We start from the raw sequence: 18614 nt of genomic DNA, 5'->3' as shown, positions 1-18614 counted from the left end.
AGTGCTAAACTAGTCATCCAGCCCCTCCAGCTGGTTGCTTTTTTCCTCCTGTACCCATTCAGTTAATGTTTAAAAAATAAGGTCACCACAGCAGCTTTGCCTTCCTCCCATACCCCCCAAATCCATCAGTGCTCCTTTGCCCCGTCCATTCATCTCCCAGACGAAGATGTGCTTCCTCGCTCTCCTTGTAGGGACTCATCTCCACAATGGGAGGTCACTTCCGTCCATCATTTCTCTTTCCCACCTTACCCCTCTCAGCGTGAGTTCTCCCTCCCAATGTTTCACTTGCAGACAGAGATGCCAAGAACAAGATCTTTCCGTGCAATCGTTTGGTCGTTGAGTTGGATGTGGAAGAGAGAAAAGGAAAAGGAAGACAGACAAACACCTGGCCAGCCTGTTCTCTCTCACCGGTGGAGCCACGCAGTGGAGTGTGTCTCCTGTCTTACCCTAGTGGAGTGGGAAGGGGAGGACAGACGGGAGGACAAGAGGGAAGCTAGATTATCGAGGGTTACGGGTGATGTAGCAAATGTCATCAGAGATCAAAGGAAGGAGAAGAAATACGTCCACCTCCATTTCTGTAGATGGGTGGTGAGGAGGATGATCAGACCGGTCTTCATAAACTCAGATTCTCCATGATCATAGCACTGGAATATGGCTGTAGATGGAATACTATGCACACAACATAGCCTTAGCCCTAGGCAGAAGTACCCTGAGTGCCCAGCAGGAAATCCGCTCCACCCACATCCGGACTCTGCAGACCCCATCCGTGTCCAAGAGAATCTGAGAACTGTCATAACTCAGCAGGAATCTTCTCTACACTTGAGTGTCCCCTGTCTCACAGACAAATTAGCTACATGTCAAACTAATTTTTCAAGTTTCCACTCGAGAGCTTGGTGTCACCTAGGTCTCGTCAATACTGAATTAGTTTTATTCCTTTTCTCACGATCGTGGGAAGAAATGTATTTCTGAAAAGACCTCTCTGTTCTCGGACATGGTTTTGAGAATGTGGTTTTCTGGTTAGCTCTTAGGCCAGCTGCATACATCTCCTATTGATTCTGCATTACTGGTGGCAGTCACGAATCTGTTCTTTACTCTGCTACTTAACAGAAAAAGAAAAGAAGACCCCACTGAAGCAGACTTGTCTTCTTTGCAGCACAAAGTGGCACACATTGTACACATCCCACCTGACTGATTGCCAGCATAAACCAACTCTGGAACTCTGTCCAACACGTGTCCATTTCCATTGCTTTTTGAACTCAAGGTATCAAGCTTGCATGGCTTGTGCTCTACCACTTGTGCCATGCCACCAGCCCAGCTTTTTGCTGGTTCTTGTGGAAATGAAGTCTCAAAGACTTTACTGCTCAGGCTGGCCTTAAGCCACAATCCTCTAGACTTCAGCCTCCTCTAGTAGGATTATAATAGGTATGATCTGCTAGCACCCAGCAACAAGTGTTCCTTTCATAATATTGCAGATTTTATAAAGATTTTATACCTTAAAAAGTTTTATGCCTTAAGGTCACCAGTATAAATAGTTGACAATTACTGGAGTAAGATGCTATTTAAGATGTAATGAGATGATACAGTATATCATATCATCATTATAATCATTTTTCCACGGACATTCAGTACTCAAAACCAAGGCCAAACACCAGGTGCATCTCAACACATCTGACTCTGTATATTGTTCTATGGTAGACTCAGCTCACATTCTCCCCTTACTCTGTATACTTCAACCACATATTTTTGCTTATCATATCTGCAGAGCCTCGACAATTATTCTTGCTATTTTCTTGGCTATGTGATTGTATTGAAAACTCCCCAAACCTAAGATGGGCACTGAGAACCTAGCTAAAATTCTAGGATCTCAGTTCAAAACCAACTTGGGTAGAAAAGTCCTTAAGACTTCATCTCTGCTGGAGGCTGGTGGCTCACATCTATAATGCTTGCTACTCAGTGGGCTGAGTACTGCAGTGTGAAGCCAGCCCAGGCAGCAAAGTCCAATCAACCACCACCACCAAGCTAGAAGTAGAACTGTAGCCAAAATGGTACAGTGTTTGCTTTGAGCAGAAAAAGATAAGGGATAGCACACAGGCCTTGAGTTCAAGCCCCAGTCCTGGCACACACACACACACGCACACACACACACACACACACTTACACACACACACACCTCTGTCTCCAATTAATTAGTAAAAAGCTTGTCTAGAAGCCTGATTCAAGTAGTAGAGCATCAGCTGTGAGTAACCGAAGCCGATCTAGGGTTCAGGGCCCGAGTACCAGCACGAAAAACAAAGTGAAACAACAAAAACTTCCAAGTTCACTTTTCTACTTGTCACAGAAGCTTTCTATTTTAACCTAAGCGTCATTCCATCAAATGCGGCTTTAAAAAAAATAAAAAATAAAGCCTGATCCTCACATGCTAGGAAAGTGCTTGGCCTCTGAACTTCCTTCCCAGTACCAAGTAAATCACTGGAGGAAGTTTATACCCTCAATAAGAGTCGATTTTTTAAGTGATACAACTTCATACATTCTGAACATGCATTTCAGTTTATAATTATGCATTTATCTCAGAGATCATTGAAATCATGTCAAACTCCTGCCCCGCAGACTTGACTCAACGTGGAAGCCTTCCTTACCCGGCATTGCTTCCCATGATGCCACCAAGTCTAGTGCGGTGCTCAGCAGAAAGGAGGCAGTTTAATAAATATTTATGAATGAATAAATGAATTTCTGTGTGATGTTTCCTGCTGGCTACTTGTATACCCACATTTTTTATTCAGGAGAAAAAAAAAATCATACGAGACTTTACATGAGGAGCAGGAAGTGATGCTAGGCTGATTTTTAAATAACGGGTAAGTCAACTTCCGCACTGTGGAAATCATTTGGAATTCTCATCATTATAAACTCAAGCACTTTGGTGTGGAGACAGCTACATCTAATCCTGCTATGGAATTTCTCAGAGACTTTTGTCTATCTGAGAATGACTTCCCACTATCACATGAACTAATATTTATCAAGGAGACCATTCAAAGGCACCTGACCCTTCCCGAATTCAAAGAGTCAAAGAAAACGTCAATTACTGATAGACGGACAGGCAGAACAGAATACAATCTTGTCTGCACTTCCCTGCAAGTCTTATGTTCCATTTTCTGAAAATCTAGTAAAATTCAATTTACTTCCTCAATTTGTCTCCAACCACTCTTCCTTCTGTCAGCTATGCAGACATTTTGATTCTGGCCATGTAACATCACCAGAGAAGGACATGAGGAATGAAATTACCTGTGCATTTGCGATCTGTGTCTTCTTTTTTGGATCCACTAATCGTCAATTTACAGTTGAAGTTTTCTTCCCAGTATTCTGCAAACCACACGTTTCTTCTATTGTTCTCCAGGGTACGGGATGTAAAGTACGCATCAAACCCTAAACAAAGGTAAATACAAGGTCAGTGTACATCCTGCACAGAAATAAATACAGGGATGACTTTTCCTTGTTTTAGTAGACTAGATATTCTTTTGTGTCGATTGAAAATAAAGAAGACAAAAAAATTAGTGTAAGGCTAACCTATAGATAAATCCTTACTTCAACACATCTAATAGTTGTGTGGCCTTCAGATAACACATTCACAATGGAATCTGTATGAGAAGTCTTAGGAAAGACACAAGGATCTCAGTTGCTTTGCATTTCTAGTGAGCTAAAAACACCCTCGTCAGTATCAGCATGGAGATAACAGACCATTTCAGTACTTACTGCAGACCACTTCTGTTCATCTCAACAATGGACTCAATAGTAGATGCTACTATTAGCCCCATTTTGCAGATGAGAAAACAAAAGCTTAGGAAAATAGAATAACAGGTCCAAGATCGACCATTTGGCCATAATATACACTCATGGCTCTTCCAGCTACTGATCTGTGATTATCTTTTTCATTTAATGCCATCCTCTAAAACCACGAATTTTTCAGATGAAATGCAAATAAAAACATTTTTCATAGCCTATGGATACAATAAGCCCAACATTAAGTTCAATGCTATTTAGAAAGAATTTCCAAATGAGCAGAGAGCCAGGAGGCCAGGTCCCAAAGAATTCTCCAGTCCCCTCTTCAGAATGAGGCAAGGAGAAACACTGTGATGGGACTTGGGTGTCCTCTGAGACTCAAGGGACAAAACAAGATCAGATTCAGCATCGCACAAGCCAGGTTTGAATCTCAGCTCTGCCGATCTCAGCGGGACACAGGAAAATGAGCCAGTGCACACTTAACCCTTCTGATCTTCCTTGGGTGTCTCTGTAAAAATGAAGATGACAGTACCCTCTTCTACCCTGCCCACAGTGCCATCGGTGAAGGCAAGCAGACTCTACAAGTCAAGAACCAGTAGAAGGAGATGGGCTTACTTTTGTACACCCACGCAATTCACTTTTCCTAATCTTTTCACCAAAAAAACTGCAACCTTGGCTAGAATGATAAACAACAACACTTCTCATACAGCCTTTCTCCTTAGGTGCCACATGAACCCTAGGAAGCAGTCACTGATCACATCCATGCTTTAGTGTGAAAATGAAGACTTGGAGAAGAACACGGACCAGCTATGCCTTGTCATAGACCCGGGCTATAAAGCAATCTTATATTTTAGTGGGTATCACAGTATTTTAGGCAGCTGATAAGTGACATGGAGACGAGGCCTCATGTCCAGATGAGGCTCAGATTAGACCCCTGTGATCTCTGGGAGATTTCGAGAGCCACTGAATGCTCAAACTACTGCTATGGGCTCCACCTAACAACCACTTCCTCTTTTTCCCTCCCATCACATGACAAAGAGACAATGAGGGTCAAGAACATGGAAGGGAAACAGGGCTGTGGTCAGGTGCTGTAAGAGGTGACAGTTTCAAGAAATAGAGCTCTTCTCACACAATTCAAAGAGGTGGATGCACAGGTCAAATCAATAGTGTTCCTTATTGACACTTGTTGACTTGCTTTTGCTTAGCTGAGTTAGGTGTCTTTGGGGATCTAACGATCTGGTTAGCTCTCTAAAAAAAATTTGTATTTTCTTCAAGTGGTTGTAGAAAGGAGTTACTATTCAACAAAGCAGTTCATGCATACAAAGCTGGTTATTTCTCTTAAACAGAGCTCAGGTAAAAGATAACATTGATTCTAGCAGGCTCTCTGCACTCATTTCCATTCATAAAGAAGGAAACTGGGCACTGGATTCTTTAGGATTTTAGCACATAATTTATTCTAAAGTGATCTGTGGATTTGGCAGCTCTTCTGGTCAAGCACTCCATCACCTCCCTTTGCTAAGAGATAAGAATCCTTCCCTCTGCCTAAAGATGGTAAACCCTTGCCCTCAGCCTGTCCTTAGAATTTCTGTAGCCTGAAAGTTCTTCCATCTTTTAGGAATAGGCTACTCAACATACGATGTCAGTGACTAACCTAGAGTAGAGTCAGGAATGGAAGCAGAGATTTGAGTAACTCTAATAATGGTGTGTGTGTGTGTGTGTATGTGTCATAATGCCATAGTAAGATGGTAAAATAAGAATATTTCCTCCCCTAATTGCTATCAGAAGGAAAGCAAATCTGTCCAAGTAATGGTAACCCACACCTATCAGCACTTGGAAGTTTGAGGAGAATGATCAAGAGTTTGAGGCCACCTCGGGCTACCTAGTGAGACTCTGTCTCAAAAAGAAGATGAGGAGAAGGAAGAGGAAGAAGAAGAGGAGGAGAAGGAGGAGGAGGAGGAAGAGGAGGAGGAGGAGGAGGACGAGGAAGAGGAGGAGGAGGAGGAGGACGAGGAAGAGGAGGAGGAGGAGGAGGAAGAGGAGGAGGAGGAGGACGAGGAAGAGGAGGAAGAGGAGGAGGAGGAGGAACATGTGGTCTGGACACAGATCTTATTAACATTCATTTGATTTCTAGAGCTTGAAAAATGCAACCCAAGATACTAAGATCAGGGTTTGGGACCAAAGGAACCCAGATAAGATTTTGGTTCAAAGGAAATGGAATCAAGAGTTGTACTTAAGGAGAAAGATCATTCATTTTTGTGGAACAGATGGAATTTTTGGTAAGAAAATATTCCTTTGCTTGGACAGAATGAGTCTCAGTGCAGAAATGAATCTCTGGGCTGGTCTGAAGGCCATGTCCCATCGGGAACACGTTGAACAGCACTGCTACAATCTCAGAAGTAAGTCTGAGCAAGACCAATGCAGGACAATGACCAAGGCTTCAGCTAGCATTACAGATAACGTTTTTCACATTCTTTTCTCTCCAAAACAGGGTGCAGCCCTCAAACACCGCCCTGAAAGTTGTGGTTGAGACAACAAAGCTCAAATCAATAGAGACATAATTCATCCCAGGTGGTGTGCTTGGGAGGTAACCTTTCCAGCCAGGAGGGGAAGCAGTAGATCTCACCAGTTTGTGATGTGAAAGGAAAGCTATCAGAATGTCAAGAGGAGGTCAGATCACACAGCTGCCTGCCCTGCCTGGGCTGGAGGAGGCTGACAGATACTAATGGGGCTTCGCATGGTGCCCAAACACAACCAAGTAGCCTTGGTCACTGCGTTGCCAGCATCTGTCAACCTTGCCAAGGAGCAGGGAGGAACACTGTATAGGGGAAGCTCTTAGTTCTCCCTGCTCTGCTTCCAGCTCAGGAAAGATGTGTCAATGGTTGAAAACACAACGTTCATCATAGGTGATAAAAAAATACCAGTGGAATGGCTGAATGAAGCAAATTAATGAAGGAACAGACACATGAGAAGGGTCGAAGGGGGAGGGGATACTAGGGCAGGGACCCAGGTTTGATCTCCAATACTACAAAGTTTTGTCCCTCTAAAGCCAGACACGTTGCTTTCAAAGTTTATAAGAAAATGCAACATGCATTCGCTTATCATGTCCTAGTGTATTTTATTTTACATTCCAGTGTGTTTACTTGGAGAGTCATAGGCACAGCGTTGGTGCTGTTCTTGCTTTCTTTTCCTTTTGCCTTCTTTGTTCCTTTATCTATCTTTGGGGGGATAAAGGGGAGGGGCACAGAAATGGTAGGACAAAGGGTGAAGAAATGCAGCAGTGATGCTTACCAGACACCGTGTTGAACGTGAGCTATACAACGTGGGGGTGGGAAGGAGGGAAAAGCTCGGAGAGAGCAAGGGAAGGGTGACATTCTGAAAGAAATGTACGTTCGAACTGACTTATATACGTGTAATCTCTCTGCCCCACACCTTTACAACAACAAAAAACATGCAAAACAAATAAATAAATGACCTGAAATATGCACTAATCAAGAGAACTGCAGAGGGAAAGAGTAGCCATAAGGGTTGGCGTACACTGCACAAGAAAGAAGAGGAAGTTAACAACACTGAGTTTATTATTAGAAGCCATTGTAAATTCCCTGCAATTAGAAAACAATAGTCCTGAAACAGGTAAAAATGAGACAAGAGACTAGTGGAACATAAAAGCAATTCTAATCACAGGCATGGGAATTTAATGTATGGTAGAATAAAGGTAGCAACTTAAATCTCTAGGAGAGAGAGGTCTCTTTAATCATCATCTATATCCAGTAGCTGACTTATATTGGGAGAATGATCCAGTGGGGGGGAGGAGGTCACAGAGATTTCACATTATTTTTGCACGTGCGTGCACATGTGTGTGTGTGTGTGTGTGTGTGTGTGTGTGTGTCTGTGTGTCTGTGCCTGTGTCTGTGTCTGTGTGTCTGTGTGCCTGCGCATGCACACATGCATGCATGTACACCAGTCCTGGGGCTTGAACTCAGGGCCAGGGCACTGTCCCTGACCTTCATTTGGCCAAAGCTTACACTCTATCACTTCAGCCACAGCTCTACTTCCAGAGCTTTTTTAGTATTTAGTAGTTATTTAGATGTAAGTGTCTCAGAGATTTTCCTGCCTGGGCTGGCTTCCAACTGTGATCCTCAGCTCTCAGCATCCTGAGTAACTAGAATTACAGGCATGAGCCGTGGGTGCCGTGTTTTAACATCATGTCTTACAAAAAAAATATTCAGAAGCTCCAATGGATTTAACTGTAACAGATGAATTTGTGGATTCCTCTCTTGAAAAGATGAGTTTTACAGGGATTTAGGAAACAGTCCTCACACTCTCCATTGAGTTGCTATCTGGAGCATTATCAGGTGTCCACATGGGGCTAAAGGCAATCAGTTATTTTTGTGCCAATCTCTGGTGACTCTGAGACCTCGAGACCACAGGCTCTACCTGTTCCATCCCAGTGCTCTTCTGTGGAGTCCTTGCAAACTCTGAAGTTCAACATCAACTGAAGTTGAAGATAGCAAAATCGTTACAGATCTAGTAGGACCAATCTAGGCCCTCCCATGCGCTCCCAGATCCTCCTGGCTCTATCTACTGGTGATCATGGTGGAAACCAGCCATGATTTTTGAGAAAACAAAGAAGAGTTATTGCAGTACAAATTATCCCACACAGAACCAACAATCCCATGGGAAGTATTTTTCTAGATGAGGTAGAAGGAGTAATGTCTGCAATATCATTCCAGAAAATGGCTCTACAGGGCTGTTGGCTATTCTATAATGCCAGCATGCCTTCCATTTGTTATTCCTTTAAACTACTTTGGAAAAAAAAAGAAAGCATTTATGTAAACTGAATACACTTATATGGGAATAAATATGGATATAAACAGTAAATAGTGAACTGAAGCTAGTGGCTAGAAGCAGACACCGATGCTAAAAGTCTAAGGTCTAATCGCTAGCACTGTTAAGTTACTTGTTAGATGACCTTGAGCAAATATTCTGCATGTAATTATTTTTTAGAAAGATCATATCCAAGTTGGGATGATAGCATTTTCTCTGCGGCATTTCTGTGAAGCTAATATATGCTGCAGAATTTAAACTAATACTGGCAAAATAAGGGCACAAATATTAGGTGACTGCAAGGGCCAGGGTAGAAAGAGACAGGAGAAGGGATGGGATGGAAATGTAGGAGGAGAGTAAGAAGGGAGAAGGGGAGGTGGAGAGAGAGGGAGAGACAGAGAGACAGAGACAGACAGAGACAGAGATTGGATGAGTATGAATATATATTCAATAAATCTTGAGTTTTAACATTAGAGGATAGTCATGAAAGGTCTCAGTCTTTGAAGTCCCTTATTTTGAAGTTAGATGGATCAGAGTTTGAACACTGGCTCTTCCAAAGCACAGCTTCTAAAAACTTCATTCATGTGAATGACGCCAATGTGAAGCCAATCACTGTTTTCTGATCATTTTGTGAAGCTATACATTTCTTATGCTTGTGTATATTTCAGGAAAAGGATTAATTGGGAACTCATGTTTCCTCATGTATTTAATGACAACAGTGATTCTTCCCTTCCTTAAATAGTAAGGTTACATCTTTATATCTTGTAAAACTTTAAGCTTGTTGACATCAGCAGTTTTCCCATTACTTGCAGACACTGCAAAGACTCTTGGCCCCTGAGATTCTGTCATCATTTCCTTTACTCTGTGCAGCTACATGCATTGTTAGGGATAGCCCAGGGTGATAAAAAAATTAAGATGTGCATCGATAGCACATGTCGATAATGCTAGCTACTCAGGAGGCTGAGATCTGAGAATTGTAGTTGAAAGCCAGGCCAGGCAGACAAATCCCAGAGACTCTAATCTCCAGGTAAGGTGTCAAAAGCTGGAAATGGAGCTGTGGCTCAAGAGCTAGAATGCTAGCCTTGAGCAAAACAGCCAAGTCCTATGAGTTCAAGTCCCATGCTGGCAGAAAAACAAATAAATAAAATAAAATAAATATAAAATAAAATTATCCCTAAGGTGGATACTTTAAGAGGTTAGATGACTATTTACCATACTAAGATATGAAACCAACCCAGATGCCCCTCAGCAGATGAGCAGATCAAGAAAATGTGGTATGTATACATAATGGAATTCTATGCCTCCATCAGAAAGAATGACATTGCCCCATTTGTTAGGAAATGGAAAGACTTGGAAAAAATTATATTAAGTGAAGTAAGCCAGGCCCAAAGAAACATAGGTCCCATGGTTTCCCTTATTTGCAATAACTAGTATATGTCTGGGACAAGCAGAAAAATTCAAAAGCTATGTATATATGTCCATATAAGATGATGTTAAGCAAAATTAACCCCAAGATAGGGACACAAGTGTTTTATCTTTCTTGCTATTGTTCCTAACATATTTATAATGTACCATGTGATATTTTTATTTCTTTGTGTGTTCCTCCCCCATGGTATAATCCTTGTTTTCACTGTATTTGATGTCGGTGCCCTGCATCTTGTATATACACTTCTCTAGCTTGGGGAGGAGAAGGGAAAAAACAAAATGTTTAAATAGGGATACAGGTTGACCCATTGTAACAACAAGATGTACAAAACACTATGTTGAAAAACAAACTTTACAATTTAGGTAGGGAGGGGGTGAGGGGGAGGGGGAGTGTAGTTGTGGAGGTGGGAGGGAAGGGAGGGTAGGGGAAAAGCAAAGGAGGAGGTAACAACGCTTGATGGGAAATGTACTCATGACCTTGCTCGTGAAACTGTAACCCCTCTGTACAGTTTACAATGAAAAACATATTTTTTTACAAAAAGGTTAGATGGTAAGAGTACATACTTGGAAGCCATAAAGGACTGCTCACAGGGTGTGGAATGAGCAGTGGATGGGAAGGGCACCTACTCTCCTTCCTTGTTAAAACCTCACTATGAACTTGAACCTTGAATCTGAACTTGAACTCCACCATTGCAGCCAAAGCATCTATAGAGAACCTGGCTCAACCTGCCTCCTCAGAGGTGCTCAGGCTGAGGTTTGGGCTGTGTTGCTTTACTTTCCTACTTTTATAGCCAGTGGCTTCTTATAGTTCCTCCGCTTTCACCTCTTCATAGCTTCCATTTCCCCTCGTAACCAGGAACGTAAGAGAGGTCACGAAACTCTGCAATCACGCCTGGAATAGAGGTCACGAAATTCTGCCTGGAAGACGTGTTGACATATGCAAATACACACCAAAAGTCAGAAACCTTGTGCTGCCTTTTTGACTTAACGATTTTTATCTCAAGGTATTAGTCCTAATAAAAGAAGTACCTGTGTCTTTTATCACATTTTATCAGGTGTGCTATCAGCAGCATGGTACGTAAGTCTGGTTCTTCCTGGCTAGAGACGTATTCAGAAACATCTGAAGCGGGAGGATATACTTGCCCAAGATTTGACCTGAAAGGTGCTTTCACCATAAATACTCAAGATAGAACACAATCATCATTCTCAAAACCCGATGCATTTATGTCTTTGTACATGCATGTATCTTTGTGTGTGCCTTTGTATGTGTCACTGTGCTCACATGTTTGCATGGGTCTTTCTGTGTTTCATGTGCATGTGCTACATGTCTGTACACGAATGTATCTGTATGTGTGTTATGTGTTTGTGTCTGTACATGCTTGTAGCTTGGTTTGTATATGTGTACATGTGTCTTCGCACATGTGTATGACTTGGTGTGTGAATATATGTATCCATGTGTGTACATATGCATGTGTGTATGTGTGATTGTGTATGTATTTTGTGCATGTGTGTATGAGCAGATTGGAAAAGGAGTAAGAAGCCCTTTGTGCTACTGCACAAAGGGTGATTAAAGGTAACAATAACATGTTGAATATATATATATATTTTTTTTTGGTCCGGTCATGGGGCCTGAACTCTGGGCCTGGGCGCTGTCCCTCAGCTCTTCAGCTCAAGGCTAGCGCTCTACCACTTGAGCCACAGCGCCACTTCCGGCTTTTTTCTTTTTGCTTATGTGGTGCTGAGGAATTGAACCCAGGGCCTCATGCATGCAAGGCAAGCGCTCTACCACTGAGCCACCTTCCCAGCCCAACATGTTGAATATTTTAAGAAGCTAAAAGAAAGCACTCCAAGGTTTCACCAAACAATAAATGACTGTGAGGCAGCGCACACATACACACATGACATTGTATAAAACACACAACATTATATCACACACAAATATATGTACTTAGATAAATTTATCTCTTACTATGAGGTCTCCTAATTTCATATAGCATATTACAGGTTTCTGGTAAGTAGTCAGCCTGTGTCATTGTCACACACACTTGACCTGCACGTCTACTCTATGGATCTATTGTTTGTGACTTTATCTATATAGAGTAGCTATAGTAAATATGCTGATATAATTGCACACACACACACACACACACACACACACACACACACACATGCACGCACGCACCCTGCATCCAGTACTATAGCAGACACTAATAACAAATTAGGAAAATCAGTCCTTTGCAGTCAGTTTGAGGAAGATAATGCGGATCAGACTTTCTGGTAGAGCTGGTGTTGTCATCATTGATAGAAACAAGTTTTGAGAAGCTCTTCTCAGAGATGCACCACATAGCTATCACATACATAGTACACTCAGAAAGGAATATTAAGTGAGGTGATGCTATACAATGTGGTCGGTACTAAAAGTGTAACTGCTACACTCAGACCTCTGCTCTAAATGCAACTCCACACAGCGTTCTAAATACCAAATACAAACTCATTGTTCTCTACTCAGAAAGAAATTTCAGCCTCCCATAACATGTCTTAAAAATTCTAGGGAAAAACCGATGGCTCTTTTACTTAGTTTAATTTGGTTAAAGTCTTCATGAAGAAACTGTAATAGGCGGTAGATGTGTGGCAAACATTGCTTATTGATTACTCAGTGTCTTTGGTGTAGTCTTGCTTATTATTTTCCTTCTTGAATATTATTTTCCTTCCATAGGGCTCAAAATAATTTATAGGGTTTCTATGATTTTCTTCTGGGTCACCAAAATGATATCTCTGTAGGAAAACAGATAAGGTTTGAAAAGGGCTTTTCTAGAAAATTCCCCCACATATCCCCAGGTTAAACCTCACAGAGTAGGCATTTGGGATGGCATCCTTCCATGTCAGCAATGGCTGAGAGCTTGCCTTAAATGAATAGAATACAGATATGTTCATTATTATTATTGTTACTATTAAGATTTTTTGGTGGACTGATCCTGGGGCTTGAACTCTGGGTTTAACCATGTCCCTGAGCTCAAGGCTAACACTTTACTACTTGAGTCACAGCTCCACTTCTGGCGCGTGTGTGTGTGTGTGTGTGTGTGTGTGTGTGTGTGTGTGTGTGTGTGTGTATGTGTGTATGTGTGTGTGGTTAAGTGGTGATAAGTCTCATGGACTTTCCTGCCTGCATTGGCTTTGAACTGCGATTCTCAGATCTCAGCTTCCCAAGTAGCTAGGATTACAGTTGTGAACCACCAGCACCTGGCATTAAAATCCTTTTTGTAAAAATAGTTCATGCTTAAGCAATCAATCATCTACCAGTTTTTCTCCTCTATCTTCTGCACTAGAAGACCTTGTTTTAGCCTTGATCACTGGTAACACCCTGGGCAGAGGAATGGTGGGAACTAGCCTGGAAAAAAATGCACTAAGTTTCCAGACAGGCTGTGAGTTTAGGTAACCAGCTGAAACAGAGTATGGGCAACCAATAAATAAAACAAAAAGAATTTACTAGGGAATATCCTGAATAAGATAAACCCTCCACAGAGGTGGCCTTCTGATATTACAAGAGATGCTTGCTAAGGCCTGATAGCTCTGAATGCAGCTCCAAAGGGAGTGCTAGAACCACCCTGCAATACTGATTTGTCTAGAGTCTCCCTTTCTAGGAACTCCTCCCCTAATCTCAATGGGGTATTTGACGAATACTTGCGTCTCTAACAGAAGTTCTTCTCTGTAGCTATACAATGGAATAAAGAATGGGATTAAAAACTGTCATTGAATGAGATAGCAACGAAACCAGACCTTCTGTGGGTGGCCTGTGTTGCTCAGTGCCCCTCATGACTGTCATGATGTGTATTTGAGATTGCGTTCTACACCAGCATGCAATGCAACCTGCCCTTCCATACATAGCCCTGGGAGACTTGTTCTATCAGAACCATGGACAGCGAGGTTTCTTTCATTTAAAAACAGATCCCACGTATTTTATTCAGAGAACCCAGTTACACAGTTAATCGTACATGCTCACATTTTATTCTGAAACAATAAGGATTTAAAAGCTTGTTAAGTTTGATCACATCTTCATTGTTATTGGTAATTTGAAAGTTTACCCAGAATTTAATTAGTGATGTTCTGCCATCTAGAGTTCGAAGCCATCCAAAAACATCTGGGACCGCAGTTATATTTTTATACTAGCTTTTATAAATATTTATAATGTATAGTTTTCATGCAGAAGTGATTATGAAGGAGTTTGGGGATCATATTAAGTTGTAATGATGAATCCATCTATGTATAATTTTTCAACAATAGTTGCCTAATAAAATAAGGAATTTTGTCCAGCGACAACATTCATCAATTGAGCAAATGGGGCCCTCCTATTCTTTCCAGCCACATCAGAGCAAAAGCCACACAAACATTCCAGAGAATTATTCTGCATTGTGGAGGCTTCACCTTTTATTTCTAATAACCATACAAGAATCGTGTTGCCTGGTTACCATCTTCATTTTGTACTCTGATCTAAAAATGTCTCAGCAGCCAAAAGTCTTCTGTGAACTCAACATCTAAACTTATATAATCAAACATCTATAACAATACTGAAGGAATTTAACCAAAATGATATTTCATTTTCTCCTTAATAACAGACTCAATTATTGCCTAAAAATTGAGAGGGGAAAATAAAAGACTTTGAAGGAAGAATTTTTCATATGCAGGTTTCAGCTGGGGGAAAATATTTGAAGAAAGGGCAAAAGAAAACATCAGAAAATAGTCATACCAATGTCCTGGATGCATGACCATTTAGTATAAGGAAGTCCATGGAAATATTCAAAAAAAGGAAGACAAGCTAATTATCATTGATAAAAAAGCCCACAATGATACTTAAAATGACAAATGTAACTGTCACTCAGTAATATATTCAGGTTTGAGCTTTCTGTCTTTTTGTTTTTTAGTCAGATTAGACATTTGAAACATGTATAACATCTTGGCTTTTCTTTTCTTTTAAATTGAAAAACAGTTTAATTTTAAGTCTTCAAACTAAATCATTTGGCTTTTTAAAATCTCTCTTCTTCTGGCAGCTTATAAACATACTATTTTGAGGTCGGTTATTTCTCAAGGCTCTTTTAGCATATTGATGAACATATATTTTCAGAATGTTAAAAACAAGCTATGAATTGATGTACCAGGTAAATAAATATCTACCAAAAAAGAAATTCAGATCATTTGATTCTCTACCATTTGGGTTACTTATGTATTTCTGAGATGGTAACATTGTAGGTCGTCTTAAAGGAAAGGTTAATTGTTCCAACCTATTAGCTCTTTCATTTTTAATCAAGACATTCTGCTTTCTAGAACCCTGCACACATACACATTCCTATAGATGTCACAGAACTCATCAACAGGCTTATTCGGGCCCATCAAATTCTGCTCCCTCATAACCAGGAAGTTTATGCGAACCAGAACCACACACTTCACCAGTGAGGTGTACACTCGGGAGTCACTGATGGCAGGCTTGTTGCTGCTGAGGAGAAGCTCAGAGAGACAAGATGGGAAAGGAGTAAACTGAGCCTGTGCTGTCTAAGTGCTCAAGTACTTGTTTCCAATCTATTTCTGAGGTCCTGATATACTCTCTCCCTCTCTTCAATCATCTGCCTCTCTCCCCATCTCATCCTGTAGGAGTACTCCCTCCCTCCTATTCTATTTTGCTCAACATTGATTATTTTGGCTTTCTGAGCAATTACACTATTTGAGATCTTCCTTGAATCTACCATATTTCAGCGAGTACATTTGTATACACTTGCATATCATCTAATATTTTTACTTAAGAGTCTGCACGCTAAATCTAGCTTCCACATATTAGGGGAAACACGGATCCTTGACCTCCCTGGTCCTGACTTACTTCATTTAACATATTTTCCCCCAAGTCTTTCCATTTCTTTACAAATGATGCAATTTCATTCTTTGTAAGACCTTCTTTTTTGGGGGGGGGGGTCCGGTCGTGGAGCCTGAACTCTGGGCCTGGGCGCTGGCCCTCAGTTCTTCAGCTCAAGGCTAGCGCTCTACCACTTGAGCCACAGCGCCACTTCCAGCTTTTTTCTTTTTTCTTATGTGATGCTGAGGAATCGAACCCAGGGCCTCATGCATGTAAGGCAAGCGCTCTACCACTGAGCCACCTTCCCAGCCCTGTAAGACCTTCTTTAAGTAAGCCAACCATCCCCTTGTGGTCTTAGTCAAATCCTACTGGAGATCTGTAAGGGCTATGATTAATATTCATGTAGGGATAGGTCAGACAATTTTAACAGAAGAGAAGGAGAGAGTCCCAAGTTACAGAGATGAAGTGATGGAAGCTTTCATATTCCCGGTGCTGGGCAAAGAAGCTCCAAAATGCATCGCAACATGTCTAGATTATTTTGTTGCAATTATTTAGATAATTGGTTTGTCTGCAAGAGATGAAATTGAGTTCTTTGCCACTTGGTTTAGACACCAATATCCTCTCTCAATATGAAATGCTCTTCATATGCATCCGTGGTAATCCGTGGTAATCACTTTCATGCTACAGGAACTTTGGACAACTCTGGATGACTTCCCAATTCCATAAGGAGCAGGTAATCAGCATGCTGAGGGTCAGATGACAGATGAATGGCAGATACTGGCAGGGCCTGTGCATATACCTGCTGTATGGGTCAGGGCTTTGTCCTAAATATACCTTCGATCTAATCAGAAAATGGCATTGTACAGCAATTCATGATAGCAGAAATTAATTAAATCAAGAGTCTTTACAACAGAGAGATTCTCGAAGTACATAAGACATGATTTTTGCCCCAGAGACATATTCAGTGATGGCTGGTAGATAAGAAAATACAATGCTTGTCAATATCTGTAAATGTTTTAAATGATTATGCTGGACAAAGGATGTTTTCAAACTACCTAAACATTAGTTTTTTCTATGATGAATAAACTGACTTACACACTGGATAAGGACATAGTAGGCTTGATTCCAAAAGATAAGAGAAAATAAGGAGTGAAGCCATATAGAAATTTCAGTGGTACTTCACAGTTGTTCTAGGATTTCAGGAGATGAGAAACATTCTAGCCTACTAGTATGATAGGTACTTATGAGAGATCTGAGTTTAATCCAGAAAAAAATGCAGAGTTCAAATAACAATGAACGACTGAAGAGAACAGAGAATGACAGATAGTTCGCCTACAGGGTGAACTGGTGCATCACTTTTGTTACTGGGTGATAATTCACCTGGTAGGTCTGTGTAAATAGGAGGGGCTGGGAAGGTGGCTCAGTGGTAGAGTGCTTGCCTTGCATGCATGAGGCCCTGGGTTCAATTCCTCAGTACTACATAAGCAAAAAAAGGCAGAAGTGGCGCTGTGGCTCAAGTGGTAGAGCGCTAGCCTTGAACTGAAGAGCTGAGGGACAGCGCCCAGGCCCAGCGTTCAGGCCCCACAACCAAAAAAAAAGAAAGAAAGAGAGAGAGAAAAAATTCATTAGAGACACTAAAAATTTGTATAATCCAATCAATTATGCAAATTCAATATCAATTCAAGAAAATGATATGGTGGTACAGAAATCAACCATTTTCTTTCACATGGGTAAGAACAATCTAAAAGTTCCCCCAAATGAGCCAAATCACCTAACCTAAAAAAAAATCACACACACACACACACACACACACACACATTTTAGGATAACTAGAAGGAAGGACAAGCAATAACAACAACAGAAATCTTGAAGGAGAAAGAGAGGGAGGTAAATAATAATGAGAGGAGGATCACTGGGGAGAAGTTCACAAAATACTGTTTAAGAATGGCTCTTGGGGGCTGGGAAGGTGGCTCAGTGGTAGAGCGCTTGCCTTACATGCATGAGGCCCTGGGTTTGATTCCTCAGCACCACATAAGCAAAAAGAAAAAAGCCGGAAGTGGCGCTGTGGCTCAAGTGGTAGAGCGCTAGCCTTGAGCTGAAGAGCTGTGGGACAGTGCCCAGGCCCACAGTTCAGGCCCCATGACTGGACCTCCCCCCCCCAAAAAAAAGAATGGCTCTTGAAGCTGGGTGCAGTGACTCACGCCTGTAATCCTAGCTACTCAGGAGACTGAGATCTAAGGATCACAGTTCAAAGCCAGCCCAGGCTCCAATAAACCACTAGAAAACAAGAAGTAGTGCTGTGGCTCAAGCGGTAGAACATTCGCCTTGAACTAAAGAGCTGAGGGACAGCACCCAAGCCCAGATTTCAAGCCCCATGACAAAAAAAAAAGGAATGGCTCTTGATGTTCTCATCTGTGTGCTTTCACAGTGATTCTTAACTCACTTTAAGATATAGACTCAAAATAAGTAAAATTCCTATAGAATTGGCATAACATTGTCTTTGAAATTAGTTTACACACACGTAAAACAGAACACAGTGTGGCTCACTATTTTGAAATAGATAACGTCACAGGTTGTTCTGTCTCTAAAATGGAAACATTTACCTACTACCATCACTTTAAACTACTGTTTAGTGGACAGACTCAGAACTACAATAACAGTAAATAGTATAGTATGAAGATCCAACCATTTTCCAACTGTGCAGCAGTTCTATAGTATCCCATTTAATCCTCATGACAAACCAACATTATGG

At 41.3% G+C, this 18614-nt stretch overlaps 1 protein-coding gene across 1 annotated transcript in view; it reads right to left on the bottom strand.

Moving 5' to 3' along the window:
* Positions 1-18614, bottom strand: part of Grm7 (glutamate metabotropic receptor 7) — a 567359-nt gene that overhangs the window by 190615 nt on the left and 358130 nt on the right. Inside the window, exon 5 of the mRNA XM_042680057.1 lies at positions 3280-3420. Coding sequence (XP_042535991.1) covers positions 3280-3420 — 141 coding nt within the window. The remainder of the gene's footprint in view (positions 1-3279; positions 3421-18614) is intronic.

This window comes from Dipodomys spectabilis, unplaced genomic scaffold, assembly GCF_019054845.1.
Source record: "Dipodomys spectabilis isolate Male_0828 unplaced genomic scaffold, ASM1905484v1 ptg000054l, whole genome shotgun sequence".
NCBI classification, from domain to species: Eukaryota; Metazoa; Chordata; class Mammalia; order Rodentia; family Heteromyidae; genus Dipodomys; species Dipodomys spectabilis.
The sequence above is the reverse complement of the archived record's forward strand: the minus strand, read 5'-3'. Positions and strand labels throughout refer to the sequence as shown.